Source organism: Stigmatopora argus, chromosome 14 (assembly GCF_051989625.1).
Source record: "Stigmatopora argus isolate UIUO_Sarg chromosome 14, RoL_Sarg_1.0, whole genome shotgun sequence".
Taxonomy (NCBI): domain Eukaryota; kingdom Metazoa; phylum Chordata; class Actinopteri; order Syngnathiformes; family Syngnathidae; genus Stigmatopora; species Stigmatopora argus.
Window position 1 is genome coordinate 2,859,746 of NC_135400.1, and position 26,147 is coordinate 2,885,892.

Consider the following 26,147-nt stretch of genomic DNA (forward strand, 5'->3'; position numbering starts at 1 on the left):
CCACATCTTCTTTGGGTTATTTTCTGTAAAGTGCTCCTCAATTTTTTTGGTATATGCTGCCTTGGCCTTTTTAATGCCTCTTTTCAGCTCAGCTCTGGCAGCTCTATATTTTATCTTGTCCCCTGATCTAAAGGCGGAGTTACGGCATTTGATGAGTGCCTGTGTCTCATTGGTCATCCAGGGTTTTTGGTTAGGAAAAACCCGTATTCGTTTATCTATAGTGACGTTGTCAATGCAGTTTTTTATGTAAGAGAGTACAGAGTCCGTGTAGTCCTGGAGGTTGTCGTGTACAAAAAGTTCCCAGTTGGTGCGGGAAAAACAGTCCTGCAGCCGAGAGAGTTCGTCGTCGGGCCAAGTTTTTATTATCTTTATTTGTGGCGTTGTTTGCCTACGGAGTGGAGTGTAAGCGGGGGTGAGAGATAGGCAGAGGTGATCTGATCCAGCTAGGTGAGGGAGGGAAGTGGCTTTATAAGCATGTTTGATGTTAGAATAGACATGGTCAAGAGTTTTGTCTCCTCTAGTATTACAATTTACGTATTGAATAAACTTAGGTAAAACAGTCTTTAAACACGCCTTGTTGAAATCACCAGCGACAATAAAAACTCCATCGGGGTGGTCAAGCTGTTTGTTTACAGCCGTTAGCAGGAGGTTAAGTGCCGTGTTAACGTTAGCATTCGGAGGTATATAGATAGCCGTTGCTATGACGACATTTAGCTCTCTTGGTAGATAATAGGGCCTACACCGTATTGCTAATAACTCTAAATCCGGGGAACAGTGAGTGTCAATAATCTTACTGTCACAACACCATTCATTATGTATATACATGCACAGTCCTCCTCCCTTGCTTTTGCCTGTTAATACTTTTGAACGGTAGTTTCGAAAAAGCGTTCGGCTAGCTAGCGATACCGCAGCGTCGGGGATATGCGGGTGTAGCCACGTTTCTGTGATGATAATAATATTACAGTTTCTAACAAAGCTGTTGGTAGCAATACGAAGTTCCAACTCATCCATTTTGTGGGTGATGGATCGGGCGTTGGTCAAAAGGATACTAGGAAGCGGTGCTCGGTGTGGTTGTTGTTTCAGCTTAGCAGCAAGGCCCGCCCGGCATCCACGCTTCTGTTTTCTGTCCCTTCGCCGCCTTCGACGCGCTTTTGGTGGGCTGGCTAGCCACGGAGAGTTTGTTGAGAAATCGGATGTATCGCATATCCTTCGGATAGTGAGTAAATCCTGGCGACTGTAAGATAACGAACGACACTGAACTGGAGAGCATAGAGCCGCAGCGTCAGTGCGCGCCGCCATCTTGCATGCCAAGGATAGATATAAATCATTAAATTTTATTATGACTAGATCATTTATGGGTAGTATACATGCACCTGCTTATGGCAGGTGTGATACTGGTGTGTGCCCTTAGCGAGCACTTATGCTGTTGCTCACACTGGTCCTCAGTGTGCTCAGGGAGGTTGTCTGTATGCTCAGACATATGAAAAATTAGAGGGAACATTGCTTCAGAGCTGCCAACTTCTCGGGAATTTCTGGAGTTTATCTGGACACACCATTGCTACGACTTCCGCATCTTACATCCGCATTTGATTTAACTGCACTGAAAACCGGATGAATTCGGTAACAAGTGCATTGTGAATCATCCGAGTTACAAGTTCTGACAAATGATTCGTCTTGTGCGACTTCAGTGTGGCAATCGATTCGGAATCGATTTCATAGGTTGCCTCTATCGCTTTAACATTTTCGTTTTCACCTTTTTTCATAAGGGAAGTATAAGTATTATTAAGGCTGTCGAAACCACCAGTCCTTTGTTTGGAAACAAATCTTATGATTTCCGGGGCAGTTTTAAAGGAAGTAGGCGTACATAGCAATAGTAAGTCTGCTTGGGTTAAGCGTAAAATGATAGGCAATTTGGGTGAAACTCCTAATAAGAAAGCCAGACACGCAGAAGTTTATTGGTAAGTGATAATAAAGCATACAAATGCAATGCGGCACATATTTACTCACATAGGGCACATTTAAAAGTATAAAAATTTTCCCCAAAGTGGACGTAGTGCCCAATCAGTCGGTGCGCCTTTTGTATGCACTAAATTCAAGATTCTGTAGCTGTCACTGTATGACGCTGACAGCTTGACTGTCTGGGTACATTGCTTGCCGACGCACTGTATCTATGTAGTGAAAAGGCGGACGTGTGAAAGCATGACTATTAGCAGTCGACGATGACGTTTTCGTCTGCTACCAGTGACCGAGACGATCCGGATTAGAGCCGAAATTGGTAAAACGAGATCGGTTTTACTTACGAATGCCTCTAGTTATGACATTTTCAGGTTATGAAACCCTTTGTGATGCAAATGAGCGCCCCAAGATACCAAAAGATCCAAGTTACGAAAACGTCAGTAACAATTGTATCTGTTATTTTATATTGAAATTGTTGCGAAAATAGTTCCTCTCCTCTTGATATAAATCCAAAATATACACGTTAATGGGAGTTTTAGTCCAACTGCTCCTGCACAGTCCAGACCTTGAAGGGTACCACCCTTTCAGCGAGATACAGTTTCGCATTCAGGATGAAGCAGTTTAAGAACCAGTCCTTTGTGAAGGCTTTCGTGATCCAGGCTTTCCGGTTGCTCACCCTGTAGACGGGCAGCAAGACTTTGTCCTTGTTTTTTAAAGCATGAGGACGGTCAAACTTGTAGATTAAGGCTAGCTTTGCCATGAAGCCAGGAGCATTCCCACACGATGATCTGCACGTTCAGTTCATATTTGAATAAGAATGTCCGTGTAGACATCCTCTTCCAAAAAAGGCCAGTCTCTTGCTCCAGAAGATAACCAAACATTCCTTCTCTTGAATTAATGTATTTACTTTAAAATAAGCCGCCCCCTTAAAATTGCCTTAAAATGGTTACATTTTTCGATTTCTCGCGTATAAGCCGCACGCTGATTCTTATATATTTTTTAACTACGGTAATATGGCGACACCCTGAGCGATCAGTGACAGGCACAAGTGGCTTTTTTCACATTTTATGGACATCAAAATATATATTTTTATCGTTTATCTTTTCTTTATTTTGAAATAAATGACCGTATCGGCCACAATGTCTTGTGTTATGGCGTTTCGTCTTTGTCACCTTGCAGTTTCGTCCATGTCTTTTTATGCGCATAAAAGCTGTACCCTCGATTCAGTCATATTTTTTTTTAGTAACAAATACGGCTTATATGCGAGTAAATTCGGTATTTGAGGGAACTCTTCCTCGACGTAGCGTTTCGCTGCCTCCCGGTCTGTCGAGGAGGCTCACTCGCGGCACTGCAGGCCGAGGTTAGTCTCCTGTTAGGTTCACCAATAGGCATTCCCAAATGCACGCACATGCTCGCTCTTATCAACATGCTCATTCCCACTCCGCTCAACTTTCTTTGCATTTCCATCGCACCTTATTTTGCCATCAAAAAACAATCTTAACATTTCCATCGCAACGTTTTTTGCCATCAAGAACCAATAATTGGTATCATATCCATCCTTCCATTTTATATAGATTACCCCTACGCTTAGTGCGTATTTTATCCTGCAGGTCTACTATTTTATGCATATTACGCTGGCCAGCAAACCCATATTTGTCCATCCATAAGTTTAGGTGTTTAACCCTTAAAGCGCTTTGATTTTCAACAAATTTTCAATCTTTACATGGCAGACACTGTTTTGGATCGTCTTCACTAGCCGCCTTGTTATTCAAGCTCCCCATTTTGAAGTGAGTTGGTGTGCAATTGGGTAGTAATTTTATTTTTTAAATTTTTTCCGCACCTTTGTTTGTTTTCCTTAGGTTATCACTACACACGCAACACAAGTATACCCTCCCGCTCCCGGTATACTTTCGCAGTTTAAGTACCTACCGGCAATGTTCCCTCTAATTTTTCGTTGGTCTGAGCAGAAAGTCAACCTCCCTGAGCGCACTGAGTACCAGTGTGAGCGACATCATCGGTACTCGGATGATTCGCCTAAAGACGTTTCGCCGACGGACGTTTGACAGACGGGCAGGTCGCCGAATGGACGTTCCGCCGAACGTTCATTCGGCCGAACGGAGGTTTCGCCGAAACGGGATTCGCGCGCTCACCCCGCCCCCGGATCGTGTGTGTACAAGTTTTTCAACCTCGGCCCGCGGGCCATATACGGCCCGTTAGGATTTTTAATCCGGCCTGCCGCCGGTGTTGTCCAAATTATAGTAAAAATCAATGTTAGTCTACCATCAATGGCAGCCCGGGAATAAGCACTCTTGGGCGGGCAGATGTAGCAGAACCAAGCCGTAAAATGACAGCAATCGGGTCAAATCCATCCTAAAACAGCATTTAATGATTAAATACAAATACTGGAGCTCTTTGGACATTAGAACCGAGCCCAGGGAAGTGAATTCCTCGGTAAAATGTCGTGATGATATCGCGATGGAGGCAAAAAAATGTCCATATACGTCCATTCGCCAAACGGCTCAAAATGCTCTCAAATTCGGTCAAATCCAGCTGAAAACAGCGTTTAATGATTAAATACAAATACTAGTATTTGTATTTAATCATTAAACGCTGTTTGTACGAACGTTCATTCGGAGACCTGTCCGTCTGTCAAACGTCCGTCGGCGAAACGTCTTTAGGCGAATCATCCGGTCACGACATCATCATTGCTCGCTATGGGCACACCAGTATCACACCTGCCACAAGCAGGTGCATGTCAATGTTCCCTCTAATTTTTCATGTAAAACATGCTGTAAAACACGAAAAACATAAGTGGACAGAGCTACTGCCACTGGCTGCCGCTTAAACGGCTCCATCATGAAGAAAGGGGTAAAAAAAAAAAAAAAAATCTGTTTTTTTTTTTTTACTGCGCGCCATAGGATTGCTGCTGCGCAGAGAAGACGAGAGTAGTGCGCAATTGCGCACGCGCGCAGCTTAGAGGGAACAGTGCCTACCGCCCCACAGTACAGGACACCGACGCCCTAAGTTTTATAGACTCATGCTCTGTCTCTCACCTGTTGGGGATTAGTATTCACAGGGTTTTATCGTCGCCGTCCCCAGGACGCGAGTCCACTTCTCAAAATGGACCTTCACATGCAATGCTCTTTTTTCCGTATTCGGAGCCACCGTCACAACATGCAAACATTCATGTGGGCTCACCAGAGATGTCTTCAGATGTCTCTTTTAGTAGGATGGGTCTTCAACCATCGTGAACCCAGGTGCTCAGTTGAAAATCCAGCCCGCAAAAGCGTTTTAAATGCCGTGGCCACGGTTTTTCCCAGATGTCGACCAAGCGCCCAGATTTCTTCGGTATGTTGACTCCCAGGCTTGAAGGACCAATATGTTAGGTTCATCAATAGGCATTCCCAAATAAAAGAGACAGGAGACTCATCTGTGGTTTTCTTGTGAGAGAGAATCGAACCGACCCGTCTTTGTCCAGGTTCATTCTGGCGTTACAAGCATCTTTTTCCTGTTTATTAGCTTCAAGGACCCTAGTTACAATGGACATCTCAGCTCTCAAGGGAGGGGTGTGAAAATAGGAGTGAGAAGTTAATAGAAGTTTTAGCTCTCAAAACAAATGAAGGTCATGTTGAGCCGAAGGTTCTTCTCCGCATTCCAGCAGTCTAAGATGATTCGACCTTCATTTGTTTGGTCTAACTAAGGAGCAAGCATTTACATTGTTGCAAGCAGATGTTCTAAAATGACTTTTCTAATGTTAATAATCTAAGTAAAGTAAAGCGTTCTTCATTGCGAGCAAATATATAATAATGTAAGACTAATAAGCTAAGTAAAGCAAAGCGTTCTTCATTGCGAGCACATATATAATAATGTAAGACTAATAAGCTAAGTAAAGCAAAGCGTTCTTCATTGCGAGCAAATGTATAATAATGTAAGACTAATAACCTTAACAGTCTTCATTGTCTTCGTCAGGACCTGAGCTATCATAAAAAGTCTAGGCTTTGGTTCTAATCAGATGACGCAGGGCGTTTAAGAGGTATTTTCAAGGCCGATTCAAAATCCATGCAATGTTGGAAGAGGCTTGGCCTATTCTTTGGGTGCGTGATGCGAAGTGTATGTAATGTAATCCAAATAAAAGGCACAATGTCCTTCTCGGCTTTTTGTATTATCGGTGCATCATTCGTCTACGGTGAAATTTTGCTTCTTCTGCGCTGAGTTGAGTGCCACGTATTTCAGCGCCAAGGAAGAAGCGGTGCCCTGTCTTCCGCTTGCGAGTTTCAGTGTGAATTTTCACATTTGTATTAATTTTTTGTTTAGTTACTTAAGATTAAAAACCACAATGTTCTGAAGCCGTGAATATTGAAGCCATGAAGTGGTGAAGGATCACACTAATAACAGGAGTGATCCTACTTCGCAATTTTTTGACTTACGCGGCCATGTCTGGTCTGCATTATCCGTGAAATTCTAGGGGTTCCTGTATCATGGATGGATAATAGGGCCCGCTTCATTTCATTTGCACCAGTAATTTAAAATAAAGAACTAAGGTTCTTTAACTCGAAAAACTGAAAAAAACCTGTGATGAGGAACGGCGGTCAAAATTGAGTTGTTCTTAGACAGCTAATGCAGCAATCCAGCGGCGTGTAGGGAGGTCGTCAAGTAGAACGCAACGCTCTCGCAACAATTTCAAAATAAAATAAGGGATATAGGAAATGTATTTACGCTTTGGGGGATTTTTTAACTTGGATCTAGTTGTTGAATATTGGAACAGTAATTCGCATATCAAAGGGTTCCCGCAACCTGAAAATTTCGTATGTAGAAGCATTAGTAAGTAGTAGTATCACTGTATTTTGTTGTTTACAGTTACTGTCAAACGCATCTGGTTGTTATTCAAGTTGTGTACTTTGTATACTGGGATTATTTCAAATTGTTGGGACAACGTGATTTTTCTTTTAGTTTTAAAAAGATTATATTACCGGTGCTGTTGTCAAGAGAAAGAACATCAGTAACACCAGTTCAACTTTTTGCCAGCCTCTGATGTTGCTTCCAATCTCCCATTTATCAAAATATGGAGATGGTAAATTTCCTGTGTTCCAATAAATGTAGAAATTTTCATTATGTAGCTTATTGACGCCCGAAAACTTAATTTCTAAAGTTGTTCTAAGTGCAGTAGTTGTAATGTGTAAATTTGATGCTCTGTAGATCAGTGTTCTACATAATGCTTAGGATTATCAGGAAATGTATTTACAAAAGAACAACTAATAACAACTTCATGATATTATTGTACATTCTTATGTTTTTTTAATCATCTTCACAACAGGTTGGAGGAGATGTCCCAGAAACAAATTATCTCTTCATGGGAGATTTTGTCGACAGGGGCTTCTACAGTGTGGAAACATTCCTTCTTCTGCTCGCTCTTAAGGTAAATATCCATGCTAATTAAGGATACTATGACCTAAATATTTTCAAAGGTATTTCAAAAGCCTAAGCTGATTTTAAAATTACAACAAAACGAATTGCCCATTAGACCTGGGTGATATGACAAAAATTATCACGATTTAAAAAAACAAAAATCAGTCTATTGATAATTATCACTAAATATTGCATGTTTTATTTCCAATGTGAAGCTTAAACCTGTGAATAAGTAAATAAATTACCATACTTTCTCGCTTATTAGCCGCTTCCACAAATAAGCCGCACCCTTAAAATTGCCTTCAAATCGTTGAACTTTACAATTTCTCTTGTATGAGACGCCCCCTTGATTCCCTTATTCGTGGTTTTAATATGGAGTACAAATTTGTTACTTTAAAGCAGGGGTCCCAAACTTTTTCCTGTGAGGGCCACATAACCTTTCCCTTCTCTGATGGGGGGCCGGTGTCAGTTTGTAACAGAAAAAGTGTGACGATCGTAGGGGAGCTCAAAAAATTTATTGTTTTCCAGAAAGCCACACAACCAAATAACCCTTTCCAGGTTCTTTACAGAAAAAAAGTCAGGAAACAAATAATAACACTATTAATGAAATAAATAATAACTAAATAACCCTCTCTGAGTTCTTCACAGAAAAAAACAGGAAATAAATAACACTATTTATGAAATAAATAATAACTAAATAACTCTCTCTGGGTTCTTCATAGAAAAAAAAAGCCATGGAACATTAACTTTCTGTTGTGCCATGCACAATCTTCTCCTTTTGCTCTGAAGTTTATGCACGACACCACAACCGTCATTACAGAATCCCACGTCAACATTTTGCAGCACAGTGCTTGCTGGTGAATTTGGCAGTGGACTCGTAGCGGGGCGATGAGACCCCTTTTTTCCAACTCCCGGTTCATGCGTCCCATTATTAGACCGCGAGTTTCAGCCACCATGCTAGGAGCCCCGTCAGTCGTGATGCTAGCTAGCTTTAACCAGTCCAGGTCCAACTTCTCCATGGTTTGGCAAACTTTTTCAAAAATATCCTCTCCTGTTGTAGTCCATTTGAGACTTTGGAGGGCTGCCAGATCCTCGCAAATCTCAAAGTTTGCGCTAACTCCACGAATAAAAATGAGCAGTTACGCTGTGTCTTGCACGTCCGTGCTTTCATCTAGTGCTAATGAAAAAAAGTCAAATTCTTTCGTCTTCTGCTGCAGCTGGGCATATACATTACTCCCGATTTCTTCAACGCGTCTGGCGATTGTACTCGCCGACAGACTTACGGCATTAAATGCATCTTTCTTCTCGGGAGACACTTCCTCCACGACAACATCCATACATTTCTTAAAAAACTCAACGTCAGTGAAAGGCTTACCGTTGCTTGCTATCAGTTTAGCAACCCGAAAGCTGGCCCGAACGGATGCCTGGTTCAGCTGACCTTGGCGTAGAAATGTAGTCTGCTGAGATAATATTCCAACTTTTAGCTTTGAGAGTTTGTCTGCTCGTATTTGGCCTTGCACGCTATCGTACTTGTCTTTGTGACGGGATTCATAGTGCCGGCGAAGATTGTATTCTTTGAATACTGCCACCGTCTCTTGACAGATGAGAAAAACAGCCTTTTCTTTGCATTTAACAAAAAAATAATCGTTTGTCCACTGCAGGTTAAATACCCTGCATTCTGAATCAATTTTTCTCTTAACTAACCTTTTCGCCATTATTCCGTTCTCAAACAGGTTCCGGTTGCACAGTTTTTATATGCTTGAATAGCATCGCAATAGTGATGGCCCCAGGGCTCCGCCCTCACCTGCGATCGTCCAGATGTCTCGCTAACACTCTGCTCACGCATGCAACGGTGGAATGCCCGCATGCATCAAAGGCAAACACTCTCCCCGCGCGTGTCACCAAAGGAGCAATGCGAAGGCCCGCTTCACTGGGATGATTTGTGGGCTCAGCAGGGGTGCAATGAACCAAACACAAGATTAAAACGTCCCAGTCTTCAAGGCCAAATAGGAAAATAAATCCGATAGCGTCTCTGGTATTGTTCAGAGGGCCAGTCCAAATGTGCCGGCGGGCTGCATCCCCAAAAAAATTAAAAAAAATAAAATAAAATTAAAAAAAAAAAAAAAAAAAAAAAACGATAGCGTCTCTGGTATTGTTCAGAGGGCCGGTCCAAATGTGCCGGCGGGCCGGATCCGGCCCGCGGGCCGTAGTTTGGTGACCCCTGCTTTAAAGGAAAAATCTTAAGAAAAATCATTGCACGTGACATTCTGAGATACTGTATGAATCGAAAGGACCGTCTGCGCGATCGCACATTCCGAAAGGGTGTTGCCTGCACATAGACAAATTCAAAAGAAGTCACGGGAGCAGTACAACCAGGAAGTGTCCGTAGCGGTCTAGTTTGTCATCCCTAGGTAAGATGGCGGCCCCCTGAGCGAGCAATGGCAGGCAGAGGTGAGTTTTTTTCACGTTTTATGCAAGATACAGTTTATTTTTATCCTTGAATTTCATTCATAGACGTAAAAATACATTTGGTTTAGCATTTTATCTGTTTATATTTTCTCTATTTTGAAATAAATGACCGTATCGGCCGCACTGTCTTGTGTAATGGCGTTTCTTGTCACATTGCTATTTCAATGTCAAGTCTAATTTGTACACATGTAAGCCGTACCCTTGATTCACTCATCATTTTTTAGCGACAAATACGCGTGTACGCGAGAAAATATGGTACTTTCCTCGTTATTAAATGATGAAAATAACTTACCTTCGTTTATACAAAACGAGAACATAACAGATATAAAAGTATTTTTGTTGTTCTGTTGTGCAATAAAGGTAAGAAAATTCCCTCCTTACACAATTTTCCTCTTGCCCATTAAAAAAAAAGTTGCAGTTAACCGATTTTAACGTTAACAAGTTTTAGATTTTTGCAACGTTTTCATAACATTTGCTTAAAATAGGGAAACTCCTTGATTCAGTAATTAAATAATTACAGGTTGTGGGTTAAAATGGGTTAATGAAATTTTCAGTAAGGCTGCTGTTTGTGCAGAGGTATTTTGCAAGGCATTTAAAAAAAAAAGACGACAGGGAGACTTGACTCTGATGTTTTAGTGGGTCAGCTCGGTGTTGTCCTGCACCTCGTAATCACTCATTTTGGTTTTGTTATCGTACTTTTACTTTTGCTCTGTGTTAGTCCATCTATAGCTAACCATGCTAAAAATAGTGGTTTGTTCCTGAGCATCTTCGTCTACTGAACGTTGGACTGTAACTAACATTCACGTCGCATCAGTGCCCTTATTCTTTGTGGTGTAATTGCAGTTTAAAATTGGATCTCAACTTGTCTTTAAACAACAAATGAAATATACTCTGAATAGAATTAATTCAATTTGTCCAATTTTAGGTTCATTAGAAACAATCCAGCATATTTACTCGCATATAAGCCACTTTTGTTGGACAAAAAATGATGACTGAATCGAGGGTACGGCTTATATGCGCATGAAAACATGACATGCAAGAAACTACAAGTTGACGACGCCATGACACAATGATGCAATGACGCTGTGACGTCATGACGCAAGCGAATGCTGCCGATACAGTCATTTATTTCAAAATAGAGAAAAGATAAACAGATAAAATGCTAAAAAAATATTTTGACGTCTTTGAATGACATTCAAGAAAAGAAAAACTTACGTATCTTGTTTAAAATGTGAAAAAAACTCACATTCCCGTCACTGCTCGCTCGGGGCACAGCCATCTTACATACGTCCTGGGGCAGCCAGCTTACATAGGTCCTGGGGGAGCCATCTTACATAGGTCCTGGGGCAGCCATCTTACCTAGGGCGCTGTGGTCTAAACTTAGGTAAACATGCTCTGACTGGCCAGATGCGAGTAGCCTTGATTTAGAAATTAAATAAAAATTCCACTTAGATTATTTTAAAATTTTATTTCTTGTTAGAAAGTGACAACTATTGGAATAATATGAACCATAAAAAGAGTTGAGATATTTTGACATTAGAAGCAATAGGGGGTGGCTTATTGGCACGAAATTACCTTCTGGTTGCTCAGTTCATGAGAAAATAAATGTTACTTTTAATTGCGCTGTGTTGTTTTCAGGTGCGTTACCCAGACAGAATAACCTTGATTCGGGGAAACCATGAGTCTCGGCAAATCACCCAAGTCTATGGATTTTATGATGAGTGTCTCAGAAAATACGGCTCTGTCACAGTTTGGAGATACTGCACTGAAATATTTGACTACCTGTCTCTTTCTGCTATCATTGACGGCAAGGTAAGAAGCCAATCCTCTTACTATCACCTGTCTTGCGTTTCTTTTCTCCATCATAAAACTCGATAACCTGTCAAAACAGTTCCAAACAAAATAGTGAATCTTTTTTTAAAATATATTTCCCCCTGCTGCTGAAAAATTAAAATCTAGAGCAGGGGTCTCGAACTCAATTTACCTGGGGGCCGCTAGAGGCCGAGTCTGGGTGAGACTGGGCCGCATCAGGATTTCCACAAGAAAAGCACTGATAAAACATTCCAACGTTATCAAATATCTTTATTTTTTAACAAAAAATAATGAATTAAATAAATTAACTTAAAGATGAATAAAAAATAAATCAATCAGTAATACAAAACCAAATAATACTAATGAGCATACAGTAGATATACACTGGCTGGCTAAGTAGAGAAAATGAATTATTTTTATTCCGTTTCAAATGTCTGTATTAACAGCTCTTTAACCTTTAACTTTCTGAACTTGAATGGAACATTGAACATGAAATATTCTGAACACGGCTTCTCTTGCCTACTCCTTGCTGCTAGAGACCTGGCAGCGCTTCTTCTCACATAGTCACATTTGGCTTGAGGGAGGAAGCAGTGGAGACCCTCAGTAGAGCTTGAAGATGCTCCTCAGTAAGTCTGGACCTGTACTTGGACTTATTGAAGTTCAAGGTGGAGAAGAGCTTCTCACACAAGTATGTGCTCCCAAAAAGGCACATGGTCCGCTTGAACCTTCGGGAAAGTTCAGGGAAGCTGGGGGTCAACTCTCTCAAAAATTGCCCAAGCTTGTCTGCTTCTCCACTCACCTCCCTGAACTTGGCTTTGAGTGCAGAGTTGCACTGCAGGTCAATGAGCTCCATTTGAAGCTCAGGAGGGGCATCTTGCACATCAAAGGAGAAGGGGTCCGCAAAAATTTGAAATGTGGCTTTGTGTGTCTTGAAGTCTGCAAATCTGTGATCAAATTCCTCCTGTAGCTTCGAAATGGCCTCAACATACTTCTCACCACTGAATGGTGTGCCTGCATCCACGAGAGCCTTGCATGCTGGGAAATGGCAAAGGTTTGTCTGAGAGAGCTGGGCTTTCCATAACACAAGTTTAGTGCAGAATGCTCTCACGTTGTCATTGGCAGCACTGACAAGTTGCCCCTGGCCTTGTAGCTTCTTGTTCAGTACATTAAGCTCATGTGTGATATCAACAAGAAAAGCCAAGTCCATGAGCCATTTGGGATCACTTAGCACAGGATCAATCAACTCACAAACGGCGTAGCTAGCTTTGACTGCTGCATTACTGTCTTTGGTAGCCTTCTTGAAGAGATCCTGTTGCCTCAGAAGACGTGTTTTAAGACTGGCAACCTGGTTGGCTCTCTCATCTCCCTGGTATTTTTCGTACTCCTCAGCATGTCTCATAGTACAATTACGTTTCAAATTGTATTCCTTGTGCACCGCAACTTTTTCAGTGTAAATGAGACACGTCGGGGTGGCCCTGTGTTCAAAGAAATATTGCACTCCCCACTTTTCTTGAAACTGTCTGTGCTCATCACTGACCTTTCTCTTCACGGCAGGCTTTGAAAGAGACATCTCTGGGGCTCTGTAATATGTTTTTCCACTTGGAATGAGTCTCGGGTTGATCTTTCACATTCAGTCGCGCGGGTTTGTGGCGCATGTGCACTCTTTCGCTCTCCGTTTCAATCGCGGAGATGGCTACAGACACTGACACAGGCTGGATCACGGATCATAGCACCTCATTCAGTTCTATGCTGAGAGCAGCGGAGTGTGCGCGCCGAGCGGAGTGATCGGCCTCACGGCTTCTCCTCCGCCCAGCTGATTGGAGGAATGAATGAGTGAGTGAGCGAGGCACTGGACAGCCCGGCCGATGTCCCGCCCTCCAGAGCCGTATACCTCACCGTGATTGGTTCATTCAGCTCCGAACCAAAGTTCCCTCTAATTTTTTGTTGGTCTGAGCAGAAAGACAACCTCCCTGAGCGCACTGAGTACCAGTGTGAGCGACATCATCGGTACTCGGATGATTCGCCTAAAGACGTTTCGCCGACGGACGTTTGACAGACGGGCAGGTCGCCGAATGGACGTTCCACCGAACGTTCATTCGGCCGAACGGAGGTTTCGCCGAAACGGGATTCGAATCATCCGGTCACGACATCATCATTGCTCGCTATGGGCACACCAGTATCACACCTGCCACAAGCAGGTGCATGTCAATGTTCCCTCTAATTTTTCATGTAAAACATGCTGTAAAACACGAAAAACATGAGTGGACAGAGCTACTGCCACTGGCTGCCACTTAAACGGCGCCATCATGGGGAAAGGGGTAAAAAAAAAAAAAAAAAAAAAATTAAAAAAAAAAATCGATTTTTTTTTTTTTTTTTTACTGCGCGCCATATGATTGCTACTGCGCAGAGAAGACGAGAGTAGTGCGCAATTGCGCATGCGCGCAGCTTAGAGGGAACATTGCTCCGAACACAAGTGTCATTCATATCAATTTTGCGGGTCGCACGAACATTAATCTTTCATATTAAGACGGGGGCCGCAAATTATCGTCCCGAGGGCCGCAGTTGGCCCGCGGGCCGCAAGTTTGAGACCCCTGATCTAGAGGGAACACTACCATGGCGATAAATGATAACGGTTGTTATCGTCAAATTTTTGTCAACAATAATCATATTTCTTTATGAATATATGCTGATATTTCACCACCTGAACACCACAAAAAACGAGGGTGCTGATGCGAGATGAATGCAGACCAATGTTCAGTACAGTGGTAACTCGACATACGAGTGCCCCGACATACGAGCAATTCGAGATACAAGTAAAATTTCGGGCAAATATTTATCTTGAGATACGAGACAAATTTTGATATACGAGCAGACAGCGGACGCGAGCTCCTGCTCATAAGAACGTCATGGGCACTGTCTCTCTACCCTCAACTCCCTCGTGTAATGTCTCTGGTCGCAACTCCCTCTTTGTAATGTCTCTGGTCGCAAATCCCTCTTTGTAATGTCTCTGAGAGCATTGGCGGAGCGTTGCATTTTTTCAGTGTTTTTTTCCCTGTTAGTCATTGTGAATGGCGAGGCGATCTCTAATACGAAATTTATATGTAGTACTCGTTGGCAAGTGCTCGTGCGTTATCCTATTGTGAGGACATTTGTGTGCATCATTTTCGGAATATTTTGAAGGGAATACAAAAGCAAACAGCCCATCGATAGTGAAAGTCAGGTTGGAGGCGGCACAAATAGAGCCAACCCGGGAGAAGAAATGTATCAAACTTAAGTACAAAATTAGAATTAACTTTATTTTAAGGTTAGATTAAACTTATTTTTGAGTGTGTCTGCATTGTAATCCAAGTTCATTTAAATTTGTTTGTTATTTTACGAGGGATTTGGCGTGCAAAAAGACCCCCCTCCGTGCCCTTCTCTCTCTGTCCGTCTCTCTCTCTCCCCCCCTTCGAAATTCGTTTAATTTTAGTACTATTAAACACATTTTAGTAATATTAAACCACTAGTTATGTTAGTTTTGTTAATAGATGGAGAATTAGAACAAATAAAACATTTTTTCCAATTCAATATCCCGTTTTGGGTGTTTTTTCACAGAGTTGGAACGAATTAATTTGTTTTTAGTTCATTTCAATGGGAAACGTTCGTTTGAGTTACGAGAAAATCGACATACGAGCTCAGTCCCGGAACGAATTAAGCTCGTATCACGAGGTACCACCACTGTATATGTTTTCAAGGCGATTTGAAGATCTTAGAAAAATCGAGGGTAAAATGCACCTGATTTCCTCTCCCTTTACCTGCAGTGTGGATAATGCACCCAGTGATGTTCAGCTGGAACTTATTGACCTGCAGTCTGATGTATTACTGGCAGAACTTTAAGTCAGGTTCACTGCTTGATTTTTACTCTTCTCCCAAGGAGGAGAGCTTTCTAATCATGAGGAGACATGTTCAGAAGATGTTGGTTCTCCTTGGCTCTACCTACATCTGTGAACAAATATTCTCACTGATGAAGTTTAACAAATCCAGATACAGATTCTCTCTCACTGATGATCACCTGTCAACTCTTCTTCACATCTCCACTTCAGACATCCAACCTGACTTTGATGCACTTGTTTAAGCCCAAGAGAGACTAGATTTATCTCACTGACCAAGAAAAACACTGAAGATCGCAAAATTAGATGTTGAACTACAACCAGCAGTGAACTCGGGCACTTTCTTTGAAGGACTTCTTCTCAAAATCACAGTTCACTGACAATCTCATTATATGGTAATAAGATGTGTCTAAGGATATTTGGAGTACAAAGAAAATATTGTGAAATGTGACTGAATAAATGGCATTTTTTGTAAGGCCACTTCCCTTTCTCATTACAGTGGTACCTCGACATACGATCGTAATCCGTTCCGAGACTGAGATCGTATGACGAGATTCTCGTAACTCGAGCGGACGTTTCCCATTGAAATGAATGGAAAACAAATTAATTCGTTCCAACCCTCTGAAAAATCACCAAAAACAGGATATTGGATTGGAAAAAATGTTTTATTTCTTCTAATTCGCCATCTATTAACAAAGTAACACATAACTAGTGGTTTAATAGTAATAAAATGTGTTTAATCTAACTAAAATTGGGCACATTTCGCCAACGTGGGACAGAGACGTTTGGGGGGGTGGGGTCCCTTTTTTTTCCACGACAACGCACTCGTAAACGGAACAAACAAATTTAAATTAACTTGGATTAATATATACAGACACTCAAACATACGTTTAATGTAACTTTATACAAAACTGAATTCGAATTTTGTTGTAATCTTTTGTTACCTTCGTTTTCCGGGTTGGCGGTTTGCCACGCCTCCACCCTCACGTTCGCTATCGATGGGCTGTTTGCTGTTTTACTACATATTCCCTTCAAAATATTCCGAAAATGATTCGCACAAATGTCCTCACAATAGGATAACCCACGACCACTTTCCAATGAGAAATAGTCTTGTAGTAATTTTTAGCGATCGCTCCGCTGCTCGTGGGGACATCGGGGGCACCGACTCGCAACTCCCTCGTTGTAATGGCTCTGGTCGCAACCGCTTTGAACAGCGCCTATGAGAGAGAGTTGCGACCGGAAATATTGTGAGGAGGGAATTGCGGGCCGGTGCCGCTGGATGTTATGAGCAGCGAACGAGAAGTAATATAAAACTCCTCGTATTAGATAAGAATAACAGGAAATGCAACAGCTGAGCTTACCCACGTATTGATTGTGGGTAATGAAGTTTTATTCTGAGAAAGAGTGCCATTGCCTATCGGCGTTGTGTGCACGAGTATACTTCATTACCCAGACTCATCTCAACTCATTTGGTGCTCGTAGTATTGTTATACACGAAAGATATGCAAAAAAGACAGTGCCATGGCCACCTGGCTTGGTCGCATCACGAAATTTTGATCGCATGACGGGCGAATTATTCGATCAAAATTTCCGTCGTAAGACGAGAATATTGTATTACGAGCGGTCGTATGACGAGGTACCACTGTACTTAATTAAACATACAGTATACTCTTATAAGTCATATCAACTTGTCAAAACTTGCCTTTCCTATTCCTATTCCTGCATCCTCACCCTCTTGCTACTGTGACAACAAAATTCCCCGAATACGGGATGAATAAAGTTATCCAATCCAAAACAAGGTTGCTTTTTCTAAAGAAACAATTAATATTATGCAGAATGGAGTTCAGTGCTTTGGTCCGGCACGCCACAATATTTTCTGTTTCTCATGTGGCCCTCGAGAAAAAATAATTGCCCACCACTGCTCTAATAGATGCATATTAACGTAACCCCAACCTCTACTGCAGCACCTTATAATTCGGTGCACCTTATATACGGAAACAGTTTTATGATATGCCATTTATTGAAGGTGCGCCTTATAGTGCGGAAAATAAGGGATTTACGATTTTTAAATTATATAATTTGTATTAAAACCAGTCTTTTCATATGCTTATAACTCATATTTAATAAATGTACATCTTGATAATTCTGCTAGTGTACTTGTATTTTTGTATAGCCACGAAAACGTAGTATTCTAGTAATAATAGGGGTGATCCTACTTTTGATTTCGGCGGGATTTGAGGGATTACTCTATACTCAGCGGCTGCCTTGCCCCTCTGCATCACAACTACAAAAACATCTCAGGACAAACTCTACCGGTTGCGAATGTAAGTGGCAATCAGTCAGAGGAAATCACAAAACTTACAAAAACGTGTGGATTCAGGCACAATCTCACATCACCACTTGCACAGAAACATGCAGGTGGAATGTAATGTATATCCTACAGTGAATACTTCCTCAGCCATTTGTAAATAAAATATGTTTAAGGGCAACTGCCGTTTTATGTTACTATATCACAAAACAAGTAATAAAATTAAAATTATATGATTTTTGTCTTTTTTTCTGCATGGGGACATTACAAGCTCATGAAAAAAGTAAATATTTTATCTGTTCATGAAAATGGAAAGTATGGACAGACTTTGCTATCCTCGTTGAAAACAGGTTATTTTGCATGGAACCCAAGTTTTATTTTGTTTCCGTGCTATACTTCCTTTCCATCACTGGAGTGTTGTATAAAATTGATGCGTCAAACCTTCGTTTCCATTTGCCACCTCGTGGACTTTTGGCGGGCGTTGAAATTTGTCCAATTACTAAGCATGAGAATGGTTATGACGTTGTGAACGCAGATAATCTACAAGCGGTATAATCTAGCCTTTTAAGAAAAAAAATGTGGTGCCTTGACTGAGTTCACGGTTTTGCTTCCTTCATCACACTCAGTTTTGCCCTTTACTTATACTTATGTTTACATGTCTGTCTGTTGTTTTAATGTAGTCCTTTTCCCCACAGATATTTTGTGTCCATGGTGGCTTATCGCCTTCAATCCAAACACTGGATCAGATACGAACTATCGACAGAAAACAGGAAGTGCCTCATGATGGTCCTATGTGTGACCTCCTCTGGTCAGACCCAGAAGGTATGTATTGTTTAAAATAATTAATTTTACAAAGTAAAATTTTCATTTTACAACTTCACTTCTAAGCCGCCCTTTAGTGGTTCACTCACCCAACTTGGGTGCAGGCAGACACGGTTTCGATTCCCGCTGGTGGCAGTATGATTGTGAGTGTGAATGGTCGTTTGTCTTTGTGTGCCCTACGGCTGAAAGGCATCGTGGATTTTATATTAAGTATAAAAAAATGTTAAAATTCACGTTGAAATCACAACTAAAAAACGGGAAATATAAAATGCCAGAAGTCAGGGCTACGCTTCTTCGGGGCTGAATTGGGTGGCGCTTAGCGCCAAAGAAGAAGAATTTCACCGCAAAAGAAGAATGGCGTGCCTAAGAAGAAGAATTTCACCGCGGAAGAAGAATGACCTATATCTGGCCGGCGATCCAGCAGCGTGGGTGTCTGCCCTCCGAATCGGCCCCAGCCGGAACAGTCAGAGACACTGTTCCGCAGGGGAAGAGTTCGCTAACATATCTGAAGAGAATGGTTATCTCCCCTAGCAAGTTTTTTGGAAGAGGATGCCTTCCCTTATATTATTAATCAAAGATGAAAAGGTCCAGCACCCCCCGCAGCCCTTGTAAGGTTAAGTGGTACGGAAAATGAATGAAGGGTTTGTGGTTTGAGGCTGAGATGGAGAGGGGCCTGCAGTGTCTGATGCCTGTTTATTTGGTTGCCGTATTTACTCGCATATATGCCAACCTCGCGCATAAGCCGCACCCTTACAATTGCCTTAACATTTTTGAATTTACAATTTCTCGCGTATAACCCGCCCCCCCCCCCTCTGATTCCCAATTTTCACCTCCATAGTCATGGTTTTAATAGGGTAAGTATAAATGTGTTACTTGAAAGGGAAAATCTTAAGAAAAATCATCACAAGTGGTATTTCTGAGATACTGTATGAATCAAAAGCATATTATTAGGGTCAATATCATAAGTTAATATGCCTGTCTTTGTAAATGGAAAATATCAGATTATTCAATTTGAAAAAATAAATGTCTCTTGATGAGAACCTGATGCTTTCTAATTACAGAAAGTACAATTTTCTTACCAGAGGTTTAAGATGTTGTGGCAGCCATATTGCTTCCAATGTCAAAATATCTCTAAATATATATTTTGTTTTATTTTATAATCTCAAATGTACAATCATTTTTTTTCCCAAGATGGCGCCGTCACGCGGAAGCCAGTGGCAGTAGCTCTGTCCATTCTTATGTTTTTCGTGTTTTACAGCCCTTCTATCTTTTTTTAAATTACATTTTAATATTTCTTAATACATTCCTCTTTACACTTTTTACTTTAATGTTTTTACAACTTTCTTTGTTCTGTGAGCCTGGCTTCTTTCGGCTACTTCTTTTTGGAACCTTTCAGCCATGCCTACGCTGTCACACACATGGGACTAGCTGTTACAATACGCAGCAGAAAAGAGCAACACCTCGGTGCCGCCGGAGATTCGGAGCTGGACAAAAGTGCCGGGAGAAGAGGCTCCGTCCACTCTTGCTCGTTTTGTGTTTTTGCTGCTTTTCTGTCTTAATGATTTGATTTGGTGATTCTCAATGATCCCATGATTTGCTTTGTACTTTGTGCTTTTGCTTTGTTGTTCTGTCTAATCACCCTCTTGCTACTGCCACAATGAAATTTCCCGAATACGGGATGAATAAAGTTATCCAATTATTCCAATCCAATTTCCTTTCTGTGTTCCGAAAGGGAGGGTGTTTGCACGTAGACAAATTCAAAAAGGAAGTAACGTAAGCACAACCAGGAAATATGCCCATAGCGATATACGTGGTGTTCACCAAGTCTCTGGGTGAAATAATAGCATACACATTACGTAGGTATCAAGGTTTATATTTTAACAATCGACCGCAAGACATTCGATCAGCCTTATCTATTGTGATGTGCTGACATGGTAAAATCTACTGTCAGAGCACGTTTAACTACGGTAAGATGGCGGCGTCCCGAGCGAGCAATAGCAGAGACAAGTGTACTCACGTTTGGCCAGTCTGAGCACATTTAACTAGAGTAAGATGGCCGTGCCCTGAGCGAGAGCAGTGACGGGAACGTGAGTTTTTTCACGTTTTATGCAAGATACGGTTTATTTTTTCCTTGAATTATATTCATAGACGTCAAAATACATTTTGTTTAGCGTTTTATCTGTTTATCTTTTCTTTATTTTGAAATAAATGACCGTATATTGCCGCGTTGTCTTGTGTCGTGACGTCACCACGCCACCATTTTGTCTTGACGTCATCGTCCTCAACTTGCAGTTTCGTGCATGTCGTGTTTTTATGCACATATAAGCTGTACCCTCGATTCAGCCATCATTTTTTGTCTGACAAAAGTGGATTATATGCGAGTAAATACGGTAGTTGTCACTGTCGAACAAAAAAATTGATTTATTTCAAAATCAAGGCTACTCGTGTCTGGCCAGTCAGAGCACGTTTAACTAGGTTTAGATGGCAGCGCCCTATGTAAGATGGCTCTGCACCGAGCGAGCAGTGGCGGGAATGTGAGTTTTTTTCACGTTTTATGCAAGATATGTACTTTTTGTGTTAAATTTCATTCATAGACTTAAAATAAATTTTGTTTAGCGTTTTATCTGTTTATCTTTTCTCTATTTTGAAATTAATGACCGTATCAGGGGCAGTCGCTGCGTCATGACGTATCAGCGCCATTTTGTCGTGCTGTCATGCCATGGCGGCATCAACTTGTGGTTTCGTGCATGTCTTGTTTTTATGCGCATATAAGCCGTGCCCTCGATTCTGTCATTTTTTTGTCCGACAAATGCGACTTATATGTGAGTAAATACGGTAATACATATTTTTGATCAATCAAATGCTTCTTCATATTAAGACAATTTTGCAATTTTGAGTAATTTGAGCAGTCTATGTCCTACTTATAGCTATGTGATTGTTTGTGGTGAAGGAAGTAGTTCATCACATCCATTCATCTTTTTATCGCTTTACAGGATGTTTAAGATATCTTCCTCTCTACATGTGACAAATGACACACACTGACCCCTATAATAAATCATTAATGTCGTAGTTTTTTTTTCCACTTTGTGTTTCTGCTCTCAGATACTACGGGATGGGGTGTGAGTCCCAGAGGTGCTGGCTACCTTTTCGGTAGTGATGTGGTGGCTCAGTTCAATGCTGCCAATGACATTCACATGATTTGCAGAGCACATCAGCTTGTTATGGAGGGGTACAAGTGGCACTTTAATGAAACAGTGCTCACTGTGTGGTCAGCACCCAACTACTGTTACAGGTGAGCAACTAGAATGATCTTTCCAAATCAGTAACCGTGACGTGATCATAAGTAAGGCAGTTGGATGGCCCTGCAATTGTTATTTATGTTGGAATGGCTTCTGGACGTGAAGTTAAGCACTTCCTGATTGCACAGGGCAAGCTTTATATAGTGCAAGCAAATAAATAAATCTTAATTTCGAATTTTGCACAAATCGCAGTGGAAAAAAGTTAAGCTGTGCACGGATCACTGGTTTTAAAATCAGGGTTCCCATGGGTCCTAAAAACAATTGAATTAAAATTGCGGGAGGGCGGGCGGGAGTTTCGGCGGGCGGGCGAGAGAGAGAGAGAGAGAGCGAGAGAGAGAGCGAGAGAGAGAGCGAGAGAGAGCGAGCGAGAGAGCGCGAGGACATGGCCGCGATAATCTAAAAACTGCGATGTAGGATCACCCCTATTATTACTACATACCATACTACATAAGAGCGAGCGAGAGAGAGAGCAAGCGAGAGAGAGAGAGCGAGAGAGAGAGCGAGCGAGAGAGCGAGCGAGAGAGCGAGCGAGCGAGAGAGCGAGAGAGCGAGAGAGCGAGAGAGCGAGAGAGCGAGAGAGCGAGAGAGCGAGAGAGCGAGAGGGAGCGAGCGAGAGCGAGCGAGAGGGAGCGAGAGGGAGCGAGCGAGCGAGGGAGGGAGCGAGAGGGAGCGAGCGAGGGAGGGAGCGAGAGGGAGCGAGCGAGAGGGAGCGAGGGAGGGAGCGAGGGAGGGAGCGAGCGAGGGAGCGAGCGAGGGAGCGAGCGAGGGAGGGAGCGAGGGAGGGAGCGAGCGAGGGAGGGAGGGAGCGAGGGAGGGAGCGAGGGAGCGAGCGAGCGAGCGAGGGAGGGAGCGAGCGAGGGAGGGAGCGAGCGAGCGAGGGAGCGAGGGAGCGAGCGAGGGAGCGAGGGAGCGAGGGAGCGAGCGAGGGAGCGAGGGAGGGAGCGAGGGAGCGAGCGAGGGAGCGAGCGAGGGAGCGAGCGAGGGAGCGAGCGAGGGAGGGAGCGAGGGAGGGAGCGAGGGAGGGAGCGAGGGAGGGAGCGAGCGAGGGAGCGAGCGAGGGAGCGAGCGAGGGAGCGAGCGAGGGAGCGAGCGAGGGAGCGAGCGAGGGAGCGAGCGAGGGAGCGAGCGAGGGAGCGAGCGAGGGAGCGAGCGAGGGAGCGAGCGAGGGAGCGAGCGAGGGAGCGAGCGAGGGAGCGAGCGAGGGAGCGAGCGAGGGAGCGAGCGAGGGAGCGAGCGAGGGAGCGAGCGAGGGAGCGAGCGAGGGAGCGAGGGAGCGAGCGAGGGAGCGAGGGAGCGAGCGAGGGAGCGAGGGAGCGAGCGAGGGAGCGAGCGAGGGAGCGAGGGAGCGAGCGAGGGAGCGAGGGAGCGAGCGAGGGAGCGAGCGAGGGAGCGAGGGAGCGAGCGAGGGAGCGAGCGAGGGAGCGAGGGAGCGAGCGAGGGAGCGAGCGAGGGAGCGAGCGAGGGAGCGAGCGAGGGAGCGAGCGAGGGAGCGAGCGAGGGAGCGAGCGAGGGAGCGAGCGAGGGAGCGAGCGAGGGAGCGAGCGAGGGAGCGAGCGAGGGAGGGAGCGAGGGAGCGAGGGAGCGAGCGAGGGAGCGAGCGAGGGAGCGAGCGAGGGAGCGAGCGAGGGAGCGAGCGAGGGAGCGAGCGAGGGAGGGAGCGAGGGAGCGAGGGAGCGAGGGAGCGAGGGAGCGAGGGAGGGAGGGAGCGAGGGAGGGAGGGAGCGAGGGAGGGAGGGAGGGAGGGAGCGAGGGAGCGAGCGAGGGAGCGAGCGAGGGAGCGAGCGAGGGAGCGAGCGAGGGAGCGAGCGAGGGAGCGAGCGAGCGAGGGAGGGAGCGAGCGAGGGAGCGAGCGAGCGAGGGAGGGAGCGAGCGAGGGAGCGAGCGAGCGAGGGAGCGAGCGAGCGAGGGAGCGAGCGAGCGAGGGAGCGAGCGAGCGAGCGAGGGAGCGAGGGAGCGAGCGAGGGAGCGAGGGAGCGAGCGAGGGAGCGAGGGAGCGAGCGAGGGAGCGAGGGAGCGAGCGAGGGAGCGAGGGAGCGAGCGAGGGAGCGAGCGAGCGAGGGAGGGAGCGAGGGAGGGAGCGAGGGAGCGAGGGAGCGAGCGAGGGAGCGAGCGAGGGAGCGAGGGAGCGAGCGAGGGAGCGAGGGAGCGAGCGAGGGAGCGAGCGAGGGAGCGAGCGAGGGAGCGAGGGAGCGAGGGAGCGAGCGAGGGAGCGAGCGAGGGAGCGAGCGAGGGAGCGAGGGAGCGAGCGAGGGAGCGAGCGAGGGAGCGAGGGAGCGAGCGAGGGAGCGAGCGAGGGAGCGAGCGAGCGAGGGAGCGAGCGAGGGAGCGAGCGAGCGAGGGAGCGAGGGAGCGAGCGAGCGAGCGAGGGAGCGAGCGAGGGAGCGAGGGAGCGAGCGAGGGAGCGAGCGAGGGAGCGAGCGAGCGAGGGAGCGAGCGAGCGAGGGAGCGAGCGAGCGAGGGAGCGAGCGAGCGAGCGAGGGAGCGAGCGAGCGAGGGAGCGAGCGAGGGAGCGAGCGAGGGAGCGAGGGAGCGAGGGAGCGAGCGAGCGAGGGAGCGAGGGAGCGAGGGAGCGAGGGAGCGAGCGAGCGAGGGAGCGAGCGAGCGAGGGAGCGAGCGAGCGAGGGAGCGAGCGAGGGAGCGAGGGAGCGAGGGAGCGAGGGAGGGAGCGAGGGAGCGAGGGAGCGAGCGAGGGAGCGAGGGAGCGAGCGAGGGAGCGAGGGAGCGAGCGAGGGAGCGAGGGAGCGAGCGAGGGAGCGAGGGAGCGAGCGAGGGAGCGAGGGAGCGAGCGAGGGAGCGAGGGAGCGAGCGAGGGAGCGAGGGAGCGAGCGAGGGAGCGAGGGAGCGAGGGAGCGAGCGAGGGAGCGAGCGAGCGAGCGAGGGAGCGAGGGAGCGAGCGAGCGAGCGAGGGAGCGAGCGAGCGAGCGAGGGAGCGAGCGAGCGAGCGAGGGAGCGAGGGAGGGAGCGAGCGAGGGAGCGAGGGAGGGAGCGAGCGAGGGAGCGAGCGAGGGAGCGAGCGAGGGAGCGAGCGAGGGAGCGAGCGAGGGAGCGAGCGAGGGAGCGAGCGAGGGAGCGAGCGAGGGAGCGAGCGAGGGAGCGAGCGAGGGAGCGAGCGAGGGAGCGAGCGAGGGAGCGAGCGAGGGAGCGAGCGAGGGAGCGAGCGAGGGAGCGAGCGAGGGAGCGAGCGAGGGAGCGAGCGAGGGAGCGAGCGAGGGAGCGAGCGAGGGAGCGAGCGAGGGAGCGAGCGAGGGAGCGAGCGAGGGAGCGAGCGAGGGAGCGAGCGAGGGAGCGAGCGAGGGAGCGAGCGAGGGAGCGAGCGAGGGAGCGAGCGAGGGAGCGAGCGAGGGAGCGAGCGAGGGAGCGAGCGAGGGAGCGAGCGAGGGAGGGAGCGAGGGAGCGAGGGAGCGAGGGAGCGAGGGAGCGAGCGAGGGAGCGAGGGAGGGAGCGAGGGAGGGAGCGAGGGAGCGAGCGAGGGAGCGAGCGAGGGAGCGAGCGAGGGAGCGAGCGAGGGAGCGAGCGAGGGAGCGAGGGAGCGAGCGAGGGAGCGAGGGAGCGAGCGAGGGAGCGAGGGAGCGAGCGAGGGAGCGAGGGAGCGAGCGAGGGAGCGAGGGAGCGAGGGAGCGAGCGAGGGAGCGAGCGAGGGAGCGAGCGAGCGAGGGAGCGAGCGAGCGAGGGAGCGAGCGAGCGAGGGAGCGAGCGAGGGAGCGAGCGAGCGAGGGAGCGAGCGAGGGAGCGAGCGAGGGAGCGAGCGAGCGAGCGAGGGAGCGAGCGAGGGAGCGAGCGAGCGAGGGAGCGAGGGAGCGAGGGAGCGAGCGAGCGAGCGAGGGAGCGAGGGAGCGAGCGAGGGAGCGAGGGAGCGAGGGAGCGAGGGAGCGAGGGAGCGAGGGAGCGAGCGAGGGAGCGAGCGAGCGAGGGAGCGAGGGAGCGAGCGAGCGAGGGAGCGAGCGAGGGAGCGAGCGAGGGAGCGAGCGAGGGAGCGAGCGAGGGAGCGAGCGAGGGAGCGAGCGAGGGAGCGAGCGAGGGAGCGAGGGAGCGAGGGAGGGAGCGAGGGAGCGAGCGAGGGAGCGAGGGAGCGAGGGAGGGAGCGAGGGAGCGAGCGAGGGAGCGAGCGAGGGAGCGAGGGAGCGAGCGAGGGAGCGAGCGAGGGAGCGAGGGAGGGAGCGAGGGAGGGAGCGAGGGAGCGAGCGAGGGAGCGAGGGAGCGAGGGAG

At 46.3% G+C, this 26,147-nt stretch overlaps 1 protein-coding gene across 1 annotated transcript in view; it reads left to right on the forward strand.

Annotated features, from left to right (window-relative positions):
* Positions 1-26,147, forward strand: part of LOC144088534 (serine/threonine-protein phosphatase 4 catalytic subunit B) — a 38,587-nt gene that overhangs the window by 8,304 nt on the left and 4,136 nt on the right. Inside the window, exons 5-8 of the mRNA XM_077619003.1 lie at positions 7,271-7,372; positions 11,470-11,643; positions 18,516-18,642; positions 21,745-21,934. Coding sequence (XP_077475129.1) covers positions 7,271-7,372; positions 11,470-11,643; positions 18,516-18,642; positions 21,745-21,934 — 593 coding nt within the window. The remainder of the gene's footprint in view (positions 1-7,270; positions 7,373-11,469; positions 11,644-18,515; positions 18,643-21,744; positions 21,935-26,147) is intronic.